At 36.5% G+C, this 24,598-nt stretch overlaps 1 protein-coding gene across 1 annotated transcript in view; it reads left to right on the top strand.

Annotated features, from left to right (window-relative positions):
- The window catches only part of FOLH1 (folate hydrolase 1), a 52,635-nt gene that overhangs the window by 16,279 nt on the left and 11,758 nt on the right, over nucleotides 1–24,598 (top strand). Inside the window, exons 5-14 of the mRNA XM_058545434.1 lie at nucleotides 5,727–5,852; nucleotides 6,654–6,840; nucleotides 9,258–9,351; nucleotides 12,134–12,232; nucleotides 12,501–12,586; nucleotides 13,976–14,095; nucleotides 16,250–16,332; nucleotides 17,744–17,807; nucleotides 21,956–22,023; nucleotides 24,313–24,404. Of these exons, the coding sequence (XP_058401417.1) occupies nucleotides 5,727–5,852; nucleotides 6,654–6,840; nucleotides 9,258–9,351; nucleotides 12,134–12,232; nucleotides 12,501–12,586; nucleotides 13,976–14,095; nucleotides 16,250–16,332; nucleotides 17,744–17,807; nucleotides 21,956–22,023; nucleotides 24,313–24,404 (1,019 nt within the window). The remainder of the gene's footprint in view (nucleotides 1–5,726; nucleotides 5,853–6,653; nucleotides 6,841–9,257; nucleotides 9,352–12,133; nucleotides 12,233–12,500; nucleotides 12,587–13,975; nucleotides 14,096–16,249; nucleotides 16,333–17,743; nucleotides 17,808–21,955; nucleotides 22,024–24,312; nucleotides 24,405–24,598) is intronic.

The following is a 24,598-nucleotide window of genomic DNA, read 5'->3' as shown; positions in this document are numbered from 1 at the left end:
AAAAGGAATATTTACTATTTTTTGTTCACCGTGGCTTTTTTTTGGTGAGGAAGATTGGTCCTCAGCTAACTCCTATTGCCAATCTTCCTCTTTTTGCTTGAGGAAGAGTGGCCCTGAGCTAAGATCTGTGCCCATCTTCCTCTATTTTGTATATGAGATGCTGCCATAACATGGCTTGATGAGTAGGGCAGGTCTGCACCCAGGATCCGAACCTGTAAACCCAGGCTGCCAAAGCGGAGCGCACTGAACTTAACCACTGCGCTGCCAGGCTGGCCCCCCACGGTGTTTTTTAAGATAAAATATACTACAATGAGATGTGCAAATCCAAAATGTACATTTATTGGCTTTTGACAAATGAATGTAATCCAAACCCCCTCAACATATAGAATATTACTATTACTTTAGGAAGTTCCCTTACGTCCCTTCTCAGTCAATTCCACATACCCTTAGGCAATCATTTTCTGATTTTTTTTTTAATCACCATTGATTAGTTCTTTTTATGTCCTTAGCAATATATGTATTGAAAATACATGGCTTTGTTTTGTGTTTGATATATTTTAAATTTACATAAATAGTGTTATACTTTAGGTCTTACTTGATCTCTTATTATTTTCAATCAATGATCTTTTAAAAATCTCTCCATGTTGCTTTATGTCAGGTAGTTCATTACTTTTCACTACTGCATATTGTTCCATCTTATGTGCACACACGTATAACTTTCCTGTTCTCTTAGTGACAGACACATAGTGTGCTTCTAAATCCCCATTATCACAAACAGTGTTGGAGTGAATATGTTCATACATGTCCCCATAGGGGTTTGCGAGGGTCTTTCTGTGTACGGTAAACCAGGCGTGGGATTGTTGTATTGTAGGGCATACTTAATTTCACAAGGTCCAGCCTGTAGTAATTGGTACTCCCACCAACAGCATGTGAGTGTTCTTTTTTCCTCATATTTTTGTCAACACTTGAAATGACATAACTTTAGAATTTTTGCCCATCTAATTGTTTTATTGTTGTTTTAATTCATATTTCTCTAATTACATATGAGGTTGCTCCTCTCCAAACATTTATTAGCTATTCTGGTTTTTCACTCTGCGAAGTGATTAACTATAGTCTTTTTCTTTTTCTGCTGAATTTCTAGCTTTTTTCTTAAGTTGTTGGGGTTTCTTAAATATTTTAGTTATTCATCCCATATTGGTTTTAAATATTAAAAATATCTTCTCTTAATTTTTTGCCTATTTGTTCACATAATCTATGTTTCCCTTTATTGAAAAGAAATCTTAAATTTTGATATTGTCCAATTGTTGTCCTTATGTTTTTGCATTTTGGGTCTTCTTGATTAATTCCCTTCTTCTTCATTATTTACAGTGGTATGTCTTTATACCCAGAATATACAAAAAATGTTAACTAATAACTTTTGTTTTAAAAATAGCATTAATATTACCAGATTAGAGTTAAATACATATGGACAAATAGTGTATAATAGCAGAAAATAGGGCAAAGAAATTTAAAATAGCCATAAAATATAAAACACACTTCAAAAACCTTAGAAGTTAAATGATTGTGAACTAGTTGAAGAACACTGTGAAATTTATTGAGCAGTGAAAATATTATGTAGAAAGAAACACATTATGTTTCTGGATGGGAAGACAGAATAAGGTGAACATTTTATCCAGATTAGCTTGTGGGTTTACTATATAATCAGTTAAAATCCCCCAAGTAATTTTTGGACTTTGACAAAATTATTCTACTCATAAGAGAGCCATAGAAATTATTAACTCGTTTCTTTCGAGTCGACTTATACTGTTGCAGATTAGTGGGAGGACAGGAGGAGCATGTGATTCTGCATGGCGTTGTTGTTTGTGTTCAAATAGCAGATAGGTTTGCTGGCTAGTGGGTTTCACTGGATCACCTGTAACCCAGCCAGTGGAGTGTTAATTCTTTTTTAAATTGTGTATGTCTGTATGTGTGTTTAAGATATTTCACCTTGAGTAATCTTTGGATCTACATCTGAATCCTCTGGAGTGTAAAATACTGGGCTCTACTTTAGGCTGTTTAACATTAACAATCTGACAGTGTCCTTAAAATAGAGTCTAATCTAGTGGTTCTCAAACTTCAGCGTGTATCGCGATAATCCAAAGGGCTTGTAGAACACGGATTCTGGTGCCCACCTCCTGGGTTTCAGTAGGTTGTGGGTGAAGCCTGAGAATTTGTTTCCAACGAGGTCCTAGGTGGTGTTGATTCTGAGGGTTCAAGAACCGTGCTTTGAGAACCGCTGGTCCTGCCTCCCAGTTCTGTCTCTATTAACAAGAGCGGGAAGCTGGAAGCCTGAAAGAAACAGAAAATTCTAGGCTAACAGTGCAAGATTGTATTTATTCCCAGTCATAGAACAATGGTACAATGTAGATTTTACAAGAAGGTCATTGTCTGAAAACAAAGCTTTTTTCTAACTAACAGTGACAGCTTGCATTTGTGAAGTGCCAAGAGGGCTTATCTATCACACTTGTTTTCGTTTTCAAAGTTGATTGTCATTTTTTAAACTAATGTCTTCTCCAGTCCCTTCTCCATCATAATTTGTTTTGTGAGGATTGCAGATTTATCAAAAGATAGTCACAATTTATAGACATTTAAAAAAGTAGTCTCCCCAAAGTTGGTGATATTAAATAGGGATAAATTTCAAGTAGGACACTTACACTAAAACAAAATTCACTGAAATCAAATTGATTAATGACTCTGTATTCCCAGTTAGAATAAGAGTGAGCTGCAGAGAGGGCTAACAATTATAAATCAGACATATGGTGCCATCAGTAATAGTGCATTAATATTGCATTGGTTTTAGGAAGAAATGTAAGAGCTAAAAGTAATCCCTTTACTAAAGCAAAGATTCAAATGTCACCTTCTCAATAGACTTTCCTCTTTTTATTAAAATTGCACCCACCCGAGTACTAGTTCACTGTTTGCCTACTCTATTTAAACTTCTAAAAAATTTTTCTACAACACATTTAATATACTACATAATTAACTTAGTTATTAATTTATTGTTATCTTCTCTCTTGTCTCTCCTCATGAATATAAGCTTCTTCAAGGACAGATATTTGCTGTATGCCTAATTCCTAGAGCACTGCTGGGCACATAATGATGCATCTTCAACAAGTTTGTCAAATGTATCTTAGAACCAACTTGGAAACAACTTTATTTTAGTGTCTATTATAAATTTGTTGTGCACATGCTAAGAGACATGTAGTCAAAAAGGAAAATAATGGTCAAAATAAAATTATAGGGTATTAGAAATTGGCCAGGACAGGGGCTTCAAACTAGGATGTGTGACGACTTTTCAAAGGCAGACATGGGATTGTTTTAGAGAAATCACTTAGCTCATCAATTTCTCAGCATCCTCTTTCATAGAATTGCGAACTCGCCTGTGGTGAAGTCTTGCTGGTAGTCTGTGCCCATTTCCCTATTTACAATCATTTTTCTCTTATTTTATGAATGAAAGACATCTCTCACCTATCCTAAAACAATATGAAGCATATCTTTGAGTTGTAAAAAATCTCTGGGGCTCCAAACAAAGAGACAATAATGAAAGATTCTGATAGCTGGGTAACAAATGATTTGGCAAGTCAAATGGTTTGCAATTGAACAAAATTAAAGATGAGCCTAATTGAGTTTCCAACTGATATCATTAGAATTAACTTGGATAATAAATCAGTGTGTGATTTTGTGGGTTGTAACTTGGAAGGAGTTTAAATAATTTAGTGAAAATTCTGTAACAAAACTTCTTTCATTCCCATCCCAAGACTTCTAAGAACTTATGTCTACAAACAAGACATGTGCATAGAACTGATGCTGAGTCCTGTCTCATTCTAGCAATAATCTATTCATCCACAGATTCATGACCTAATGTTTCAACATCCCATAGCATTAAAAGATGTGTTTCAAGTAAAATTTTATGCTTAGGTATTATTTATAAAAATTTGTAATGATGTTGTTAGATTCAATTTGATACTACAAATAATTATAATAATAACTGACTCCTGAAGAATTTTCTTAGCACATACAGCCTGTCACAGGAAATAAATATTTTTAAAAATTCAATTTATATATAGTATATTTTTAATTAAGGGAAGTTTGACAATGATTAATAAAAGACTTTCAAGCATACCCAGATTCTAGGTAAGAGAAACTGAAATGGAATTTAGTGTGCTAGATGTTAATTAAGGAGTGTTCTCTTGAGATCAATATCTGTAGCAGGGAAGGGAAGGAAGCTGGAGAAAGCAGAGAGAGAAGTCACGCTCAATGCCAGCTCCGGGACAGCCTCAGCTGACCCAGTGTGGCAGCTCTGGAGTCAGGAGAGTCCTTCAGAATTGTTGTGGATTGGACTAAGACGTTCAGATCTTTTTACTCCCGCATCGATCAATCATTGAATGTGTGGCATCCTAAGAAGAGGCATGACCTTGAGCAAGGTGGCTGTCTGTAGCTGATCTTGAAGAAGGGGCTGACAACTGAAGGCTGTCTGTGGGGAACCCTCCCTGCAGCTGGAGCGAGAACACATTTATTGAAGGGGAGTCTGGGCGGCACATCCCAGAGTCCAGCACAGATATATTTTACTTTAGAGTAAAATGCTGTGGGGGAAGGGGTACAAAATACAAGTTCAAGGAGAAGAGAGAATGATATAATTCTGGCTGAAGAGAAGAGTGTTTTCCTATACTTTTTAAATGGATGATGTTGAAATGTAAACCGGTATAGTATTTAAATTCCTTTGGATACACACAACAAGTGAAGTGAAATTGCTTCTAAAAATGTTAATATTTATAATATGCTAGAAATTTCATTCTTTGCTGCTGCTTAAAGGTATGATAAACAATTTTAGATGTTAACTTAAAAATATATGAGAGGGTACGTTGCTTTTCAAAATTAATTTAGGGAGAAGGTGAGCAAAAATTATTTGAAAAACGTTGATCTGATCTAACAGGCCATTTTACAAAGGAGAATGTTGAAACTCAGAGAAGTCATGACTTGAACATAATCACTAATGCTATGAAACCAGCCCCATAAAGCGTTGATATTACCTCACATTTCTTCCTTACCTGGTGCTTGTCAAGCCCCGTTAAGCTACTATTTGTGAATGTACTTTTTTTTTTTTAATTTTATTTATTTATTTTTTTCCTCCAAAGCCCCAATAGATTGTTGTATGTCATAGCTGCACATCCTTCTAGTTGCTGTATGTGGGACGCGGCCTCAGCACGGCCGGAGAAGCGGTTCGTCGGTGCGCGCCCGGGATCCAAACCCGGGCCGCCAGCAGCAGAGCGCGCGCACTTAACCACTAAACCAGGGGGCCGGCCCCTGTGAATGTACTTTGAAGAGAATAAAGCTCTCATCAAGGGCTTCTTAACCTGGGGTGCCTGGACCCCTTCAAATTATATGCAGTATGTGTATATTTGTATGTATTCTTCAGGGGAACGCTTCTATAGCTTTATAGCCACTCTAGAGGAGATAGATACAAACAAAACTTACTATGTATTTAATTCATATGTCTCAAACCCAGCTAATTGCCTTCACCATTCAAGTTCGTTTCTCCCTTGAATCTCTTATCTGAGGTTTGTGCTTTTCTGATAGTCTTGCGTACTCTGCCTCTTCCCTGTTTCAAAGATGTGAAACCGTCCCCATGCTGAGAAACCTCTTTGTATTAAATCTAACTCGTACTAAATCATTCACGATCTCAACAGGGTGATCTAGTGTATGTTAACTATGCACGAACTGAAGACTTCTTTAAACTAGAGCGGGACATGAAAATCAATTGCTCTGGGAAGATTGTGATTGCTAGATATGGGAAAATTTTCAGAGGAAATAAGGTAAAACTCATCTCTTTTTCCTTTTTCCAAATATAAAAAGTTATATTATGTCTTATATGTGTAGAACTATATCCTTAACACTATCTGAGCACTGTGATCCTCTCATATTCTGTAACATGCCCACCTTATGGGGAGGGCACTAGCTTATAGACAGGGGTTCTAAATTGGGGTCATTGGAATTTGGCCAGTATAGAAATTCAGGGAGAATATAGATTTTTTTTGTACCTGCAAATTATGCCTGTGCTCTACAAAAAAGCATGAGTTGGATTTGTTGTTAACCTTCAGTATCTTTCTTTTGAATATTATCTTTGAAAATTTTACTAAATTAAATTTAATATGAGTTGTTATTATAGGTAATAAGAGAAACCAATTTATACACAGCAGTTTTTATAGTTACTATCACTTGATTTGTTAAGTTTTTTGTCTCCTTTGTGGGAAATTAAATTTCAAATGTATTCCCTTTCAACCATAGAAGAAGTGGGAATGTGGCCTGTGGAATCTGCTTGCTTATTGTGCTTCTAGATGAGTGGAAGGAAACAGCAAGTACTCACTACCACTAATATGGACATTTTCCAAATCTGCTGCTCTGAGGGCTGATCCAGCCCTGGAAACTCCTTTTTAGAGCCTGTAGTAGGAAAAACAAAAAGCCAGTTCTCTATGAGATGTCGTTTGTTGTAGGTCTGATTTGATAAAAGATTGAAGATAAAAACCTTGGTTACTTATTTAAGTGTAATTTTGAAAATTGATATTACGAAATTTGGAAGAACCAATCTGAAATGAAAAAGACTTTGTGCTTTCTAGGTTCAAAATGCTCAGCTGGCGGGGGCCAAAGGAGTCATCCTGTACTCAGACCCTGCTGATTACTTTGCACCTGGAGTGAAGTCCTATCCAGATGGTTGGAATCTTCCTGGACGTGGTGTCCAGCGTGGAAATATCTTAAATCTTAATGGTGCAGGGGACCCTCTCACACCTGGTTACCCAGCAAATGGTGAGTGATCAGGCCTTAATCATCACAGGAAACTTAACGAGACTTTTAAGTGATTTTATGAAAGGATTTCCTTTGATACAACAGAGTATGTCTTTTTCTTATTCTCTTTGCATCTAAGAAGTAAATTAAAAAGTTTTGAACTTTGAAAATGATTGGTTCAAGTCTCTTATCCCTTGTTTGGAATCCTTGGGCCTGATGGGTTTTGGAATTCAGACATTTTCAGACGTTTAAAAGTAATATGATACATATACCATATATTGTGTAACACTCACATACAGGAAGCAAGCATCTAAATAGTTTTGCAACAAAATGTATGAATAATCATACTAAGCAGAGGTAAATAAGTATAAATATCCTCATGTCTGCTCAAGTCAGATTTTGCTGTCAAATGAGTTTGCATCAGATCAGGTTTTGTTGCCAAGTAAATTCCCCCCAATTTATGGTTTTCACAGTTTTTGGATTTCTCAGTTGTGAATAAAGGATAGTAGAACAGAAGTTCTATAAACCCCTGAAATGACACATTTAGAAAATAGAGTTTAGAAAATGTTTATAGCATCGTTGCTATGTAAAGACAATAGTGAAAAATTTCAAGGAGTGTTTCCTAAATGCTAGCTTTTTACATGCATTAATGGCCCTATGAGCTTCATAGTATTATTATCTCTATTTAACAGAGGAGGAAAGCGAGACTAGAAGTCAGCCGTTTGCCCAAGATCATCACAGCACTAACTGAGCAGTTGGGATTCAAATTCAGGCAGTCTGGCTCCAGAGTCCACATGCTTGTCTTATGCTGAAATGCTCCCCTGTAAGACAGTAGTAGATCATTAACAAAGGGAGCTAATTTATTTTCAATGTACTCGGCTACTTGGTGACGTTTACAAAAATCTGAGATCATTTAGTTTGTGTGGTTTAAAACTAACTAAGCTGTATGACTTGGATAATAGAATAGGTTGCCAAAGTATCTGTGGCATTTACATATTTATTCTTCATCTGATTTTTCTATCAAATTGTAGACTGCTCTAAAGCTTATGTATTTTGGCTTTGTAAATCTTCTTGGAACATAGTACATTGTCATAGATTATTTTTTTTAAGCAATATGTATTATCCTATAACAAAAAGCACATAAATCTACCTGAACTTTACTTACTGCACCTTTTTACTCCCAAGTTTAAAAAAAAATGCATCTTCTCCCAAGCTCTGTTAGTTATAAAAAGCTATAGATATGAACATAATTTGAGATTAACTGGAATATTTCTGTTGATTACCCTCAAGTTAAGTGATAGTATTTTAGGGGGGGAAAGTCAGGTTATCCCAATGGGGCTCACATTTATTGAATTTCCTTTTGTGCCCTATTCTTTTTTATTTTCCTTTTTATTATAGTTATAACATACACAAAAGTAGAGATAATTATCGGCATTTTGTCAATCTTGTTTCATCTCTTCATCCTCTCTTTTTTTGTTATTACTCTAGAGAATTTTAAAACAAATCCTACACAACATATCATTATGTCATTTTACCCATAAAAAAATAAGCTTTTACAATCATCTAAAGTTCTTATTAGAGAATTTAAAAATTTGGAGGAAAAAATGGGCAAACGCTCTTATTTTTCTTAAATCTGAAGAAATGACAGAATGTGTGTCTTTATTTTGAGGTAGAGGTTACGTGTAATAAAATGCACAGATCTTAAGAGTTCAGTTCAATAAATTTTTTAAACTGCATACATCTATGTCACTCAAAATAAGATATAGGACATTTCCATGACTCCAGAAAGTTCTCTTGTGCCCCTTTCTGGTCAATTTTCACTACACTCCAGAAGCAACCACTTTCTGATATCTATCACCATTGATTAGTTTGCCTGATTTCAAATTTCATATAAAGGGAATCAGACAGTATATATTCTCTCGCGCCTTGCTGCTTTCCCTCAGTATAATGATTTGAGATTTATCCACGTTATTGTGTGTATTGGTAGTTTGTTCCTTTTAATTGCTCAGTAGAATTCTTCTGTGGGACTATACTACAGATTGTTTGTTCCTTCTCCTGTTGACACACACCTGGACCGTGTCCAGTATTTGGCTACCCAAATTCAGCTGCTATGAGCAATTTTGTCCAGGTCTTTTTTTGGACATATGTTTTCACATTTCTTGGGTAAATACCTAGGAGTGGAATTGCTATGCCATAACACATAATTCTGTTTAACATTACTTTTCAGGAGAGTTATCCAAAGTGACTGTATAATTTTACACTCTTACAAGGAATGTATGAGAGTTTCAGTTGCTCCACATTCTTGCTAACATTTAAAATTGTGTTTTTTATTTTAATAGTTCTAGGAGATGCAATATTAAGAGTGTGTTTAATGTGATTTCCAGAGAACCTTTGAAAGGGACTGAATTTTTATTAGAAGTACATTCGACTTTTTTCAGAATATGCTTATAGACGTGGAATCACAGAGGCTGTTGGTCTTCCAAGTATTCCTGTTCATCCAATTGGATACTACGATGCACAGAAGTTCCTGGAGTAAGTTTGTAAGAAACAAACAGATCGCTATTTGGGTAATTCTCTTTATTGGCAGTCTTCAACTTTTATGCTTTTATCTCCATTATTTGATACTGAAATTCTCCGAGATGGGTGGAGGATATAATTTTATCATTATTTTATAGAATAGTCGTTCTATTCTGGAATTTACTTTACATATTAGTATCTAGTGTGTGACAGCCTTGAAAATGAGCCTTTCAGGTCTCCAACTGCGGGGAGCATAATTGATCAATTGCTCCAGCCACTGTGCTTGGAAATCCATCAACTTGTGTGTGTCAAGGCCATGCTTCCTGCAGATGCTCCCAGTCAGTAACTGAGTACAGCAGCGTCCATCACTGGGAGGTTCAGGACTCCTCTGATGGGAGACTTTGGCTCAGGACTCCCTGATAGTCTTGCTCAACTAGGTGCCGACACTCTTCCCTTTCTCTTTATCCCATGTCAGACCTGCATGGCAGTCTGAAGCCTTTCCCAGCCTTCCTTAGCTCCCCTGATCTTTTCCTCACAGGCCTTTCCCCCAATAAATCTCTTACTCATCTAATCCTCTTATTGTCTACTTCTTGGACGACCTGGAATAACACACTGTGAGTACAACTTCCATTTTATTTTCATCTCTGTTTCTCTTCTCCCTCTGCTTTCATTATTGAAACTTCTCCAGGGTTGTTGTTTCACCTGACATTGTAACTCTTTCTCCTCTCCTGCCCTGCTTTCTCCCATCTACATGTCCCTTCTTCTCCGTTATCCTTTAGGAGGAGAGAGTACTGACTTCTCTGAAAGTAAAATTGCTAGAGACCAAAGTGTCTGGCCAGTTAGTCCCTTTTCTTCTTTGAGTTCAAGGCATTCTTTATCATTATGCTAGTATCTATAAGAAAACTTCTTATGACCCAGTGCAATGCTCTCATTTTTACAGGTGAGGAGGCTGACATCAAAGTTGGAGGGGGTCTGTCCAATTTAAGGGCAGGTTAAGGAATCGCACCCTGCTCTTTTTTTCTTTTGGGCTCTTAGCTTTACCACATGGATTAGAATTCAGGATTAGGCTCAACTTTGAGGGTGCCATGGACTATGCATTTGTCTAAACATATTTATAAATAAAGTCTACATATTCAAGATATTTAAAAGATGAAAGTGATTTTGGCAATACTTGTAATAGTGGAAAACTGTAAACAACACAAATCTTCAATAATTGATAAGTAGTCAAATACATTACTGGCTACAGTAGTGCATGAAGCCATTAAAATATATGTTGTACAAGAATATTTAATGATGTGGATACGTGCTTATGCTGTACTATTAAGTGAAAAAAATGGGTTTCAAAGCAATATATGTAGTATAATCTCAATTATGTAAAAGGAAATACATTTACACAGTTCAAAATTCAAAGAGGTATACAGTAAAAAGTTTCCCCTTTACCCATTTCCACCCCAAAGACAATCAATATTATTAGTTTACAATATATCGTTGTAGAGATATGTATAATCAAGCCTATGTATGTTCTTTTTCACTTGCTTTCTACAACTTTTTTGCATACTTAATACTCTGCTGTTTTGACTATTGATTACACTTTTTTACCAATGTAAAATGCCCCTTCGTGCTACTTGATACTTTTCGTGTGAAATTTTATTATAAATAGATTAATAAATTTTATAGTATATTACTTGAGATGTTTATTAGCCAAACTCCCTAGTGAGATAGGAAAAAAGAAAGTAAACATTTACTCACTGATAGAGCATTTTAAAACAGGATATTATTTATATTCAGTTTCCCATGAGAATACAATCTTAGCGATTGTTTTAGTATTGGATGTAGAGTAGATTCTAGGTCAAGTTGAGCTATTCACGTTTCCTCACATAGGTAGGCAGGGAACAGGCACGTGTGTGCAGGCAGAGAGAAAAAGAGGAAACTGAGAGCGTGCTCGACTGCAAAGCATAGGGTTCATGGGGTGTGTGAACCGAGAGAGAGACACATTGATGTTTCCCACTCTCTTAAGTTTGTCTGGAACCATCTTCTTCTATCTGGCATCGTTTAGCAAAGGTACGTTTGGTTTCCACGCTCAAATCAAGAAAAGGTCAATCTGTGCTCTTAATATAGTAAAGACAGACGTGTTGAAGTAGAAGTGCGAGAGCCCCACCATTCCGTAAACGGTGTCATCCATCTGCTCAGTCACCTGCTGAGGGAGAGCCAGGGCTACTGGCGTGTACTGGTTGGTCACCTGAATCTGTCTACCTTTTTGCATTAAAAAAAAAAATATCATGAAGTTTTTAGGGGCTGCTGGTTGAAGCAAAATACTTTCCTTGCTCCTCCTCTTTCCCTAATAGATGTGTGTGACAGGACTTTGTAAAGGATGACCATATACACATTTTGAATGTACATTTATCAGTGGGAGAAATAACACTGGAAAATCCTGAAGACTTGGACATCAAGCTGTCTCTTCAGAGCACGCTCTGGAGAGCACTTTACATGGTTTACTATTGGAAACTGGTAACAGAGTCTGAAATCTTACCAGATATTTGAAGCTGCATGACTTTGGGCAGGTTGCCTAATCTCTCTCAGCCTCATGGTCCTCATCTGTGAAGTGGGGATAATAGGAGAGCCGACTTCGTAAGAGTTGTGCTGAGGATTAAACGCAGATCGTATGCAAAGCACTTTGCACTATCCCTGACTCATAGAAGCTATTATGAATGGACACTCAAGAAAGCGAGTTCATTGACATTTTAACTCGTAACTTCAGAGTTTTCCTTCAGCTAATAATACTTTTCATATTCAATAGAAAAATGGGTGGATCAGCACCACCGGATCACAGCTGGAAAGGAGGTCTCCAAGTGCCCTACAATGTCGGACCTGGCTTTGCTGGAAACTTTTCTACACAGTTAAGAGACTACTTTTATTTTAACTCTTTTTAGAGAGAGGAACCTTTTATTAAAAAAAAAACAGTTACAGAGAATGACTGAAAAGTAAAATCTACCTAGTACCAGAAGGAAACAAATCCATGGGTCGAAGAGGGGATTGCATTACGTCATTACGAGTTGGCCAATGTTGTTACCTGTATACATTTAGAAATCTTTTAAACAATGATGTAAGATTTAAAGATTGTGGGTAGTAATCTGTTAAGAATGTGTCCTTTGTTTCTGCATTAGACAAGTCAAGATGCACATCCATTCCAACAATAAAGTGACAAGAATTTACAATGTGATTGGAACTCTCAGAGGAGCAGTGGAACCAGGTAAATTAATCATTTGCTCAGCAAGTATTGACTGAGCAACTCTTCTGTGCCAAGTACTGCTCTGAGCTCTGGGGATGTAGGGTGAACTGAGCAAAGCAACTCTTTGCCCTAATGGAGCTTACATAAACACAAAATCCATAAATATGAAGTAATTTTGTATTGTGATAACTGTTATGAAGAAAACTGAATGTTGAGGCTGTGCTGGTCATGCGACCCAGGTTAGTGATAGACTGTGTGCATGCTTCAATTAAAGGATCATGGGAGGAAGGGCAAGGAGATCATTTTGAGGTGTTTTCTCTGAATTTTCCAGATTTCTTTACCACATATTTTGCATGGGGATATATCTTCATGATAACTATAAACATCTATATAAAATATAGCACTTTTATGATGTATACGTGAAACTAATAGGATATTGTATGCCAATTATTCTTCAGTAAAAAAATTTAAAAAAATAAAAGGTAGCACTCAGAATATTAAAGTAACAAATCTTTACGTAGTTTTATTTTCCACTGAAGTTGATGAAATATCTATATGATTTCCATAGGATTTCAGATGACCTGCTGATTAATACATTTTCTAAATAGTTTTACTTCATTATGTTCCAGTTCCTTAAGAATTATATGGTTATATATTTCTTACCAAAACAGATACAGTTAAATTGCACATCTTTCTTACAAGCAGCCAGTGCTTTCTTTCAGGGATCAAGAATATTGATATGCTTCAATTGAGTACTCAATGGTATGTAACTGGCTATTGAATCTTACTGAGTACCTATGTTGTGCCAGCTCTGTGCTAGGCATTGGGAATGGAGGGATAAAAGCAGAATATGGACCAAGGACAAGGAGAGCACAGTGTGGGAAGGGAGCCATACATTTAAGTGTAGTAAATGCTTTATCAGACATGAAAAGATTGCTCTTGAGAGCTGGGTAGGGGAGCAATTCCCTCCCCCTGTGGAAAATAAAAAAGTTCATAGAGGGGAAAAATCTTTGTGCCGTACCTTGAAAATTGAAGAGAACGAGTAGAAAGTGGAGAACTTACTATGTGGCCACTGTGTTCTCTTACTTGGAAAAAACTGGAAACAAAGTGGTAAGTAGGTATGAAGAGTACTAGGGAATTATATAAAGATAGGATAATTTTATACTTACTTATCATTACATATATACTTACGATGTTTGTGATGTGTTGAAGTATACGTGTGCTTATCACATTCATATTTTCTTCATACATCAAAATCAGAACAAAATAATGTATTTACACAAGTCTTCAGGAACCTTGCTGTCTTTCTTTGAGTCGTGAGAGCTCTGTGTTTAGATGCTATTGAGTTATTTGCAACTTGCTCTGTTATTGACCTGGAAGGACAAATAATTTCGCAATGATATTTTCTAGACAGATATGTCATTCTTGGAGGACATCGTGACTCATGGGTGTTTGGTGGCATTGACCCTCAGAGTGGAGCAGCTGTTGTTCATGAAATTGTGAGGAGTTTTGGAACACTGAAAAAAGAAGGTAATATAAATAAAAAGTAAAAGGGCCACCTTTTCTGAATCTCAGTTTAGTTCTCTGTAAAGCGAATGTGAAAATACCACCTTCTCATGGTTTGTGTGAAGGGTCCACTGAGAGGATACATGCAAATTGTATCATCTTAATACCAGAGAGTACTTAGTAGTGCTTAGCATAGAGTAGCTTTCAGTAAATAGTAGCTGTATTACTTATACTGATAAGTTAATTATATTGTTTGTTTTTGCATTTATTTAAATAATAATATTCACATTATTGATATTTATATATAAAATTATAATCTGAAATAAAGGAATTACAGTGTTAGTGATTGCTCTTGGCAACTTAGAAGATGGAGATGGGTTTCTTCATAGGAAAGGACACACCAAGATTAGGTCATAAGCCAAAGCATCCTTGTCAGAGAACTAGGAGCAGAAGTTCCTTGGGCAGCTCCGGTCAAGTGTACTAAGTAACTGAGGAGATCGAAACTCACTCAGGAAAATAGTGGTCTTGCTGCCTAATAGGATTCTATCAAAAGTTTGATGTCTGCATTCTCACACCCCCAGTCTTGGTTTGTTCTCCCAGAATTTAGGTTTATACTCGTAGCACCATTACTTCAGTCATTTTAGAATCTTCATATGAAAACCAAGATAAAATTTAGTTCAAATGGTTGCTTTTTAAAATAAGCATTACACATTGAGAGCAGAAGGTCCACTCTGTTTACTGACCCTGCAAACAAGGTGTCTGGGGGCTGTAAATGTGATCCATATTTTTTCAGCAACAATAAAAGTGATGACAAAAATATGTAAAGTTTGCATGGTATTTAATTTCTCAGAGAAACAAATGTTTTCAGATGTGCTATCTATTTTAAACTCATAGCAACCAAGGAGAAGTTTATCTAGTTTTTTCCATTCTCATTTTACAAGTAAGTTATCCAAGGTTTATGGAATCAGGTAATTCACCCAAGGTTATATAGATAGTGTGCGCCAGCGTCGGAGAACCAGGGCTTAAAATCAAATTTCTGGCTACCAGGCCACAAAACCATGATGTCTCTCTTTAAAATAAAATGTAAAGGTGCTATTCTTTTTTTCCACACAGTTATCTTATATTTTAAGAAAACAGAACTATAGAGACCTGAATTTATATAGCTCATGAATTATGTAGTATTTAATATTATTACAAAAAGTTTCATGATTTTTGCAAGAAGATTCCCTGTGCGAAATACAAAACATCACAGGGACAATGATAGAGTATGCCAAAAGAATGCAGTGAAGAGAATAATAATTAATAGGAAATTTGACAAAAATAGAATGCTGGACTCGGCAGTAAGGATACACATTCTTAATAAACACAAATGAAATATTTACTAAAATAATGGCAACTTACAATTTTTGGAGCACGTGTTAAGTGCTATGTTTGTAAATATTATTCCATTTAATCCTCCCAACAATCTAGGAGTATCTTCATGTTTACTCTGGTATTCCTGGTGTACAGATGAAGAAAGGGAAGCTTAGTAAGTCTGAATAACTTTCCCTTAGCCATACTGTTAGTAGGTGAAAGAACCCGGATTTGAAACAAGATCTTTCTTTAACTCCAAGGTCCATGTTTATAACTCCAAGCCATATGACCTCCCTATTGAATTATGTGGTTTTCATCAGCAGCACACATTGCTGTTGCTAACTGAGCTTCTGTTGACCAATTCTGGCAGAGAATGGAGTGGAATCACACCACCAGCTGACATGAACAATTGTTCGTGTGATACCCAACATCACGGAAATGTTGTAAAGGATTTTCTCTCAGTTGTATCTGCTCTCAGAACACAGACCACATCTAGCACTTTTTTCTTTCATTCTAGGCAGCTGCAGAGCACAGCTGACTTCCTATGCGTATCCAATCATTAAAACTTATTAAAATATTTTATGACCTCACGGAATTTTTACTATGTCTACATTTTTCCTTTTTACAATACAAATGTGCTATTTTGTATTGACAAATCAGCTTTAAAATCTCACAAAAGGAAATGATATAAGTAAAAATTCTCACTACAATTCACCCTTCTTAAATAACTAGTGAAGTTTTTGTTTTGTTTTTCTGTTGGGCTTGGCAATGTCTTGGATATGTTATGCCTTTTCCTAGCATTTATATGTTACACATGTATTTTAGGTTGGAGGCCTAGAAGAACAATTTTGTTTGCAAGCTGGGATGCAGAAGAATTTGGTCTTCTTGGTTCTACTGAGTGGGCAGAGGTTAGCTGATAATTTGCTACAATATGCGTTTTCATAATAATGAAGTAATTAGGTCTTAATTGTAAAGATAACAAGTGAATCCAGTGAGAATCCAGTTGTTCCAGACAATCTGAAGCAACATATTCTTGTTCAAAAATCAACAATAAAAATCTTTGTCACTAAAGAACTGTTTCGTTTGAACTTTTAAAGCCACTTCATATCAATTGTCAAAATAACCTATCTTCATTTTCTGGGAGGTGATAGTAAATAAGTAAATTCACTAAAAACCAAACATCAAAATAAGTATCATGTTCCTATTAGCCTTTCCATATTAGCTTGTAAAGCTACCCGCATTTAAATACCCACTTGAGCTTGTACAGTGAGGTATACTTTTCACATGTAACTTCCTCATATCATAATGACCTACTCTAAATTAAATCACGTAAAAGTGAGGCAGTAAGTCCCACCACAGAATATTTAATAGACTCCTTGAAAAGTAATTTTACCTGCGTGTATTTATTGTTGACTTGGTAGAATAGAAATATTATCTATAAAGTAAATATATTCAAGTTAACATTTACTCCACTAACTTCCAGTTATGCTGTAAATATTTATTTAGCTCCTATTATATACTCCATGAATTATGAGAAGCCCTGTAAACTTCGATTTTCTTTGGAAAAAAAGAGGTGCTCCTATAGGCAAGAAAGATTTATGCTAGCATCAGGAAAAGCCTAAATATTTTGAGGGTGTGATTTGTCTCTTTCAAATTATTTTCATCCCCTAGAGTTGTATATTTTTTTTCCATTTCTTTCTTACAGTGAGAATGCTTAGGAAATTGCATGTTTTGGAGATTCAGAATCTGCTTGATATCGCAAAAAAAATTGGGCTGTACTTCTGTCCGTTGTTAGATTATGCAATGATCAATCTTGACCAGTAGGTGGTGCCATAACTCAGGAGAACGTCATGTTTGAGCGTGTAGCGACACTATTTAACTTCACGTACTTTCAACCCATAAATTTGCAATAGCTCGTTCCCTGTGAATCAGGCGAGATTCTCTACTTAAATAGAGAAGTTCATGGGAAGACGTCCACTAAAAGTGTCTCAGGTCATTCATGTTTGCTAAGAGAATGTCTTGAAGGATAACTATAGTATGTTTAAGAAATCAACTCCTTTTTCTTTTACCATATTAAGAATGTGGACAGTTTCATCTTGAATTTTAGTCTTAAAAATGTTTTGCTTTTTATTTCTTACCAATAATCTTTATGAAATTCTTTTAAACAAACTCTCTTTTGAGAATCTTATATATCAAATTTGTGGTTAACTTGGGGCAGCTTAATTCAGAAATCTGCATATGGTAAATGTAGATGTGCATTTTTGAGAGGAGGAGGTTATGGCTATATGTTTATGGTTTTCTTTCTTTTAATTATTATAGGAGAATTCCAGACTCCTTCAAGAGCGTGGTGTGGCCTATATTAATGCTGATTCTTCTATAGAAGGTAAATATCGTTGATCTCCTAGGAAAAGATGTGCGTGTGGTAGCAGCAGAAGTTTAGTTCATAAATTACGCACTAACAAGGAAGGCAGATCTGTTAACATGTGGTTAGGACCCTCCTGCTGGTTTGTGGGGCTGCTGTCCCCAACTCACAGCAGCTGTGAGCCCTAGAGTGCTATTGGGAGAGCAGCACTCGTCAATTTGTTTCATCTGGCAGACTCCCTTGTCTATGGTAGGAATTCAGTAAGTATTTGTTAAATGAATAAGTAAATCACGGAACTAAAGATTTCTATAATTTTAGAATGGGGTAGCAAAAAAGTATAATTTAAATTTCATCATAATATCATGCATACAAATTTTGAAAAAATGTTAATGTTTAAGATTTCATCTTTCACCAAGTACTTTTCTTCTTAAAAATTTTTTTTTTTAATTCAACAAATATGTACTGAGCAGCTCTCTCTGGAGGGTACTTTCCAGTATTTCAGAGGAATCAGAGGTTAGTAAAGAACAGTCTTGTACTTGGGAATTTACAGATCAGAATAGATGATAAAATAAATGGGTCTCGGATTCTGATATATGCAGGGACTATGAGGATATATTCAGACTGATCTGGGAGTTCAGAGGAGAGAATAATAGCAACTTCAGGAAAGGCTTGAGAAATGAGGTAGACATTTGAGACAGGCCTTTAAGAATGGATTTGCTTTTGATAAGCAGAGATTCGAACTAAAGGACGTTCCCAGGTCTATTTCCAAGAAGATCAAACAGTCCATTGTCACTATACTCCACACCCACTCACTAACCTTCCTATTCTTGACCATATGCAACTTTCCAGCCATTGCAACTGCTGTTCTCTGTACTCGGATGGCTGTTCAACACACTGTCTGTTTCATTCCTATCCTTACAGTCTCCCCTGAAATGGTACTTTTTCAGGGAAGCCATATCTCTGTAGCACTCATCACTGCCGTTATTAAATAATTATTTGTTTTACAAACTACCTCTCTTACTAGACTATATTCTTCAGCAAGAAACAGACAGGATGTTGCTTGATAACTCCTGGATTCCTAATGTCTCATTAAATAAATATTTATTGCATGCATGCAACAAATGAGTGAATAAATGAATGAGGGGTAGACTTTTAGAATCTTTTCTTTAGTGTATTAGTAAATTTGCCATGTCAATAATAATTGAGACATTTCATTTTAATGGAGGCGTGTTGGCATTTACATTTTCCTCTTTGTCCACGTGTCTGAGATACATTGTCCCCATAGTCACACAGTACATTTCAATCCTTGCCTCCTTCTCTTAGGTTTGTGGCTAAGGGCCTGGCCTTATTCCTGGCTCTGCCACTTCCTAGTTGTGTGACCTCAGGTTATTGCTTACTTTCTGTTTCTCAATTTTCTCACCTCTAAATAGAGTTACTAAGAGCACATATCTCAAAGGTTCTTGTGAGGGCAAAAGAGGTTAATATTTGCGAAAATCCCAGACCTTGCACAGAGTAAATTTTGAAAAATGTTAGCTTGGGTTAGTATCACCCTTATTTAAAAACACATAAGATGAAACACCTTTGCCACACAGAATAAATGCTCCAAGCATATATTCTTCAAAAGTAGAAAAATGTTCTCTTTATTGCTAGTTGTTTTTTTTTTGTGTGTGTGTGTGTGAGGAAGATTGGCCCTGAGCTAACATCTGCCAATCCTCCTCTTTTTGCTGAGGAAGACTGGCCCTGGGCTAACATTCATGCCCGTCTTCCTCTGCTTTATATGGGACGCCGCCACAACATGGCTTGACAAGCGGTGCACGCCCGGGATCCGAACCGGCGAACCCTGGGCCGCCACAGCGGAGCACGCGCACCCAACCTCTTGCACCACTGGGCCGGGCCACGCTAGTTGTTTTTTTAAGATTCAATTTTTAATGTATGTTTTTAAATCAATGGATTTTGCTGATTCTGTCATTCCCTGCCTTAAAATACTGCATTGTCTCCCCATCATTTCAGGGTCAAGAGCAAATGATACACACGTTACTCTAGGATTTGGACACTGCTTACCTCACTCTGTTTTATACTTAAAATTTTATTAAATGTTCATTTCTCAAATAATTCAATACATGATATATTGGCTTTCTCATCTTAAAATGCAAAATTTACAAATAAAACAAAGTACCAACAGTGTAGCAGGTGCTGTCTTAAGTTCTTTACATGTACCAATTTGTTTAATACTCACAATGACACTGTGAGGTAAGTACTTTTATTATCTCTGTTGTATAACAGAGGAAATTAAGATTCAGAGGGATAACGTAACTGTCTCAAGGTCACACAGGTGGTAAAGGATTGAGTTGGGAATCAAATCAAGCTGGTCTGTTCCAACGTTATCCTTCTAATCACTACATTCTATTGCCTCTTACTACCTTATACAGGTTTTGGGTATCATATTACAGCTAAATGGTTCTGCAACCTGCCTTTTTCATTCAGCAACATATTATTAGATATAGTCTCTTGAAAATAAAATTTCTACAATGTATTCAATAGAGCAAGTTATATATCAGTTCTCGAGCTGGTGATCAGATTGCTTCAGTTTGTTACAGTAAATTTCTTTTTTATTTGCATGCCTTTTTCTTTATAAGGTGAAGGCAGAGTAGTGAGTTACAAGAGTCAGTGCTTGGTCGTGGGATATGTGCCTCAAATTGTAAGAAATGCTGCCAAACTGCCTCCCCTACCCCTCCAACTTACACTCTTACCAGCACTTCTTCCGTTTTAAAAACTGCATTGGGGGGCCGGCCCGGTGGCGCAAGCGGTTAAGTGCGCGCGCTCCGCTGCGGCGGCCCGGGGTTCGCTGGTTCGGATCCCGGGCGCGCACCGAAGTACTGCTTGGTAAGCCATGCTGTGGCGGCGTCCCATATAAAGTGGAGGAAGATAGGCACGGATGTTAGCCCAGGGCCATCTTCCTCAGCAAAAAAAAAAAAAAAAAAAAAAAAAGAGGAGGATTGGCGGATGTTAGCTCAGGGCTGATCTCCTCACAAAAAAAAAAAAAAAAAAAAAAAAAAAAAAAAAAAAAAAAATAAAAAAAAAATATATTAAAAAAAAAAAAAAAAAAAAAAAAAAAAAAAAAAACTGCATTGGCTATTTGTGCGTATTTATTCTTCCAGAGGAATGTTAGAATCAGCTTTTCAAGTTGCATGAACACTTCTGCTGGGGTGTGTACTTATTTTTAAAGCCTCAACTTTTGCTGTTCCCAGACATGGATCTTAAGCTTTGGGATAAGAGTTGCTTGCCGTTCTCTGAGTGCCTCATGTACTTTTACATTTCTGGGCGTTTCTACAGGATATTCCTTAATGAAGTTGCCTTAACCTCCCCTCCCCAGGCCCACATCCTGATTTAGCCTTCCTCCCAGTGCTCCAGCAGCTTCCAAAGGGCACCTCTCCTGGCCGGTTCCCTTGACTCTCAAACTCATCAAGCACAGAATTCCTGAGGAATGGAGACACCATCCCGGCTCTCTATTCAGAACCAGCTAGAGAGTGCCTGGCTTACAAATTCATTTTTACACCAAATATTTTTTGGGCGAATGCTGCATGCCTGGGCTGTTCTAAGCCCTGGGGATAGGGCAGTGAATAAAAGAGAACACCTGCTCCCAGGGAACTTATAGTCTAGAAGGAGGATGGATAATAAAAATACAAATATTTACGATGTTAGGTAAGTAAGTAAGAAGGGATAAATAAGCCAAGGTCGAGAGAAAAAGAGAGTGGCTAGGATGGGGGGGGGGGAGAGTGTGCTCTTTTAGGTAGGATGTTTAGGGAAAAACTCAGAAAATATGACATGAGTCCAGAGGTCTAAGTGAAGTAGGGGAGTAAGTCATGCAGAAATAATGCAGGACCCTGTTCCAGGCTGAGGGAACAGGGTACGCAAAGACCTGAGAAGGAGTCTGTTGGGGCGGAGTGGGAGGTGAAGATTTGGAGAGGTGACCCGGGGTTGTTTCCTGTATGGCACTGAGAGCCACAGTGAGGATGATGGATTTTATTGAGTGATGAGTCGGAGAGTTTTGATTGGACTTGGGTTTTAAAAGGATCAATCTTGCTAAGGAGTTAGGAATGGTCTTTGAATGAAAGCATAAAATAAAGAAATGAGATAAAAAAACAATCTGTCCTCTCCTTATCTTTCAGGAAATTACACTCTGAGAGTTGATTGTACCCCGCTGATGTATAGCTTGGTATACAACCTAACAAAAGAGGTAAAAATAGTTACATATAATTTAAGAAAATCTAAGTTCTACTAATGAGGTTTTTTTGAGGTACCATTATTATATTAAACATCTGTGTTGTTTTATAACTTGTTGCCTTTTTTGATATAGTAAATGTCCACTCCATAGAACATTATATCTAATAAACTGTTTACACATGTTACCCCATTTCCCACACCACTCTGACGCAGCCTTTGGGTAGCATTGTGTCTACCATCCCCATTTTGAGAACAAGGAAACTGAGCTCAGAAAACATTAGTCACCGAAGTCGCATAACTTGTACAGGAGGTGAACCAGGATTTGGTCCTGTGGTTTAACTCAATGTAATGATACAAACTAATTCGGGCGACAGGAAGAGTTAAAGTTTCTAATGGATTGAGAAAGAATATGTGTAAAAACACCAGTGCCGACTCCCAGGGGTGAATCATCTGTGGGCAGAGGCTGGGTGAGACCATGTACCCCACTTCCTGACTTCCTGCCTTGGGCTCCAATCCACTGAGCCACTGGGCTGGGCTGACAGCTAAAGTTACCTTAATTCTGACAGCAGCACAAGGTACTGAACCTGGCGGAGAGGTGGTGCCTGAATTCTTATAGGACTGACAGGCAGCTCTTCACTTCAGTGCTCCTGCCCCATAAATCCACTGGTCCTAAAGTGAGTCATAATGAAGGAGTTTTTGCGTGGCAGATTTTCATTGTTTACTGCCAATTACCTGATTTGAACTGGAAAGGAAAAAAGACTTGCCCATTTAATATAATTACCAATTGAAATGTAATTACCAAGGAAAATGCAATTATTTCCCTCAGGTATAGGTATTTAAAATAAAACCTAAATATCATTAAGCTTTGGTTTCAAAAGCATGGACTATAATTTTGTAACTTAACTCCTCCTGTAGTAATAGAAAAAATTAATTTGAAAAAAACCTATTCATAGTGCCACTTAAGGGCTTCATCGTTTGCCTGAAATTGTACCAATTTCCATGAAATGTATAATAATTAAACATCTGAAACAGAATATTTTAGAGAATTCCACCATTCATGTAATTTAAGGTAAATGCTCAGGAAGCTCGGCGGTTATATTTGTTTACTGCCTGTGTTGGTGGCATCATGGAACAATTACAAAAACACTACTCAGTAGGTCAGATTTGAAATTATGTGATGCTTGACAATTTCTGGTTTTGTTTTATTCTGTTTTGTTTGTTTTGGGAGAGTGATTTGCAGCATTTCAAATTTTAGTAATAAACTGAGAATTTAGCTACATTATTCCAAATTTGCATTTCTTAGAATAAATGGAGTCATACTGTTCCTTACAACAAAGTTTTGTGGATATTTATAAGCTTGAGTGAAATTATTTTGTTGCTTTATTTATTCCTTTTTTATAAATTTTACATTTTACAAGATGTTGACTTAACTTCTGACTCTCTCCTCATGCTTACGCAAATTGATTTGTGTTCCCGTGACCTTTGCACATACCTCTATTATAGCACCTACCCCACTGAATTCCACATTTGTATTACAGTTCCCACTTATTGAACATTGTATCCCTGGCATCTACAAAAAGCCTTAAGCAATGTAGGTGCTCTGTAAACTTTTTTGAACTGAATTCATTGAAAAATAGTACATAGCTCTTTTATTAAATATAAAAACATTGTATACCATATAGTATTCAATTCCCTATGAATTGGAACATTAATTAAAGTTTAGTTTGCTAAATGTTTTTGGCATAACATCTAATGCTGAGACTAGAATTCAATAGTAGGTCATATTTTACGCCCTTAGTTTTCTCCTCTGTAAAACCAGAGAATGTATCGAAAACCCAGTGTTTAGCACAATTACAATAAATACACAATTAATTAAATAAAATATTAACGCGTTTGTTTTATTATGTATTATTTATTGACTTGGCCAACCTTGCTGGCCAGAAGCAATATTGAAAGAAGCACCTTCCCTTAACCAGCTTGCTTCTTTCCATTTTCTTTTTTATAAGAGGAGGAGAAATATGTATTTTTAAGAGTAGCCTCCCTCAATTCAGAAAAAGAGACAAAAAATCTTATTATATGACCATCTGTACGCTCTATGTATTTTTAATAATAGCTGCACTTATACATAATAATATGAGATTTTCCCCTATTGTCAGAAACATTGTAATTCTTGATGACTGCTAATGTATGGATTGCTTCCCTTGTTTTGCTGAATATAGTTTAGCTATTCATTCTCTGGTTAATGGACATTTAGATTTTAAAACATCTGATTTGTAGGTATTCTTTTTTTTAACTTGTGTAGCTCCAAAGCCCTGACAAAGGCTTTGAAGGCAAATCTCTGTATGAGAGCTGGAATGAGAAAAGTCCTTCCCCCGAGTTCAGCGGCATACCCAGGTAAACAAGCAAACAGAACTTTCTACTGAATTCAGTATGGGATTGTGTTGAAAATATAAGGATATTTTCTTTCAATCATTAATAATAAACATTTAATTTTTCAAAATTCTCTAACATCTGATAAAGGAAAAGCAATGCTTAGGTTTACAAACAAAATATTTGAAGTTAAATTTGCAGGCCATCAAAAAATGGTT

The sequence above is a fragment of the Diceros bicornis genome, chromosome 7 (assembly GCF_020826845.1).
Source record: "Diceros bicornis minor isolate mBicDic1 chromosome 7, mDicBic1.mat.cur, whole genome shotgun sequence".
Taxonomy (NCBI): domain Eukaryota; kingdom Metazoa; phylum Chordata; class Mammalia; order Perissodactyla; family Rhinocerotidae; genus Diceros; species Diceros bicornis.
Note: the sequence above shows the minus strand (reverse complement) of the source record. Positions and strands in the feature narration are given on the sequence as shown.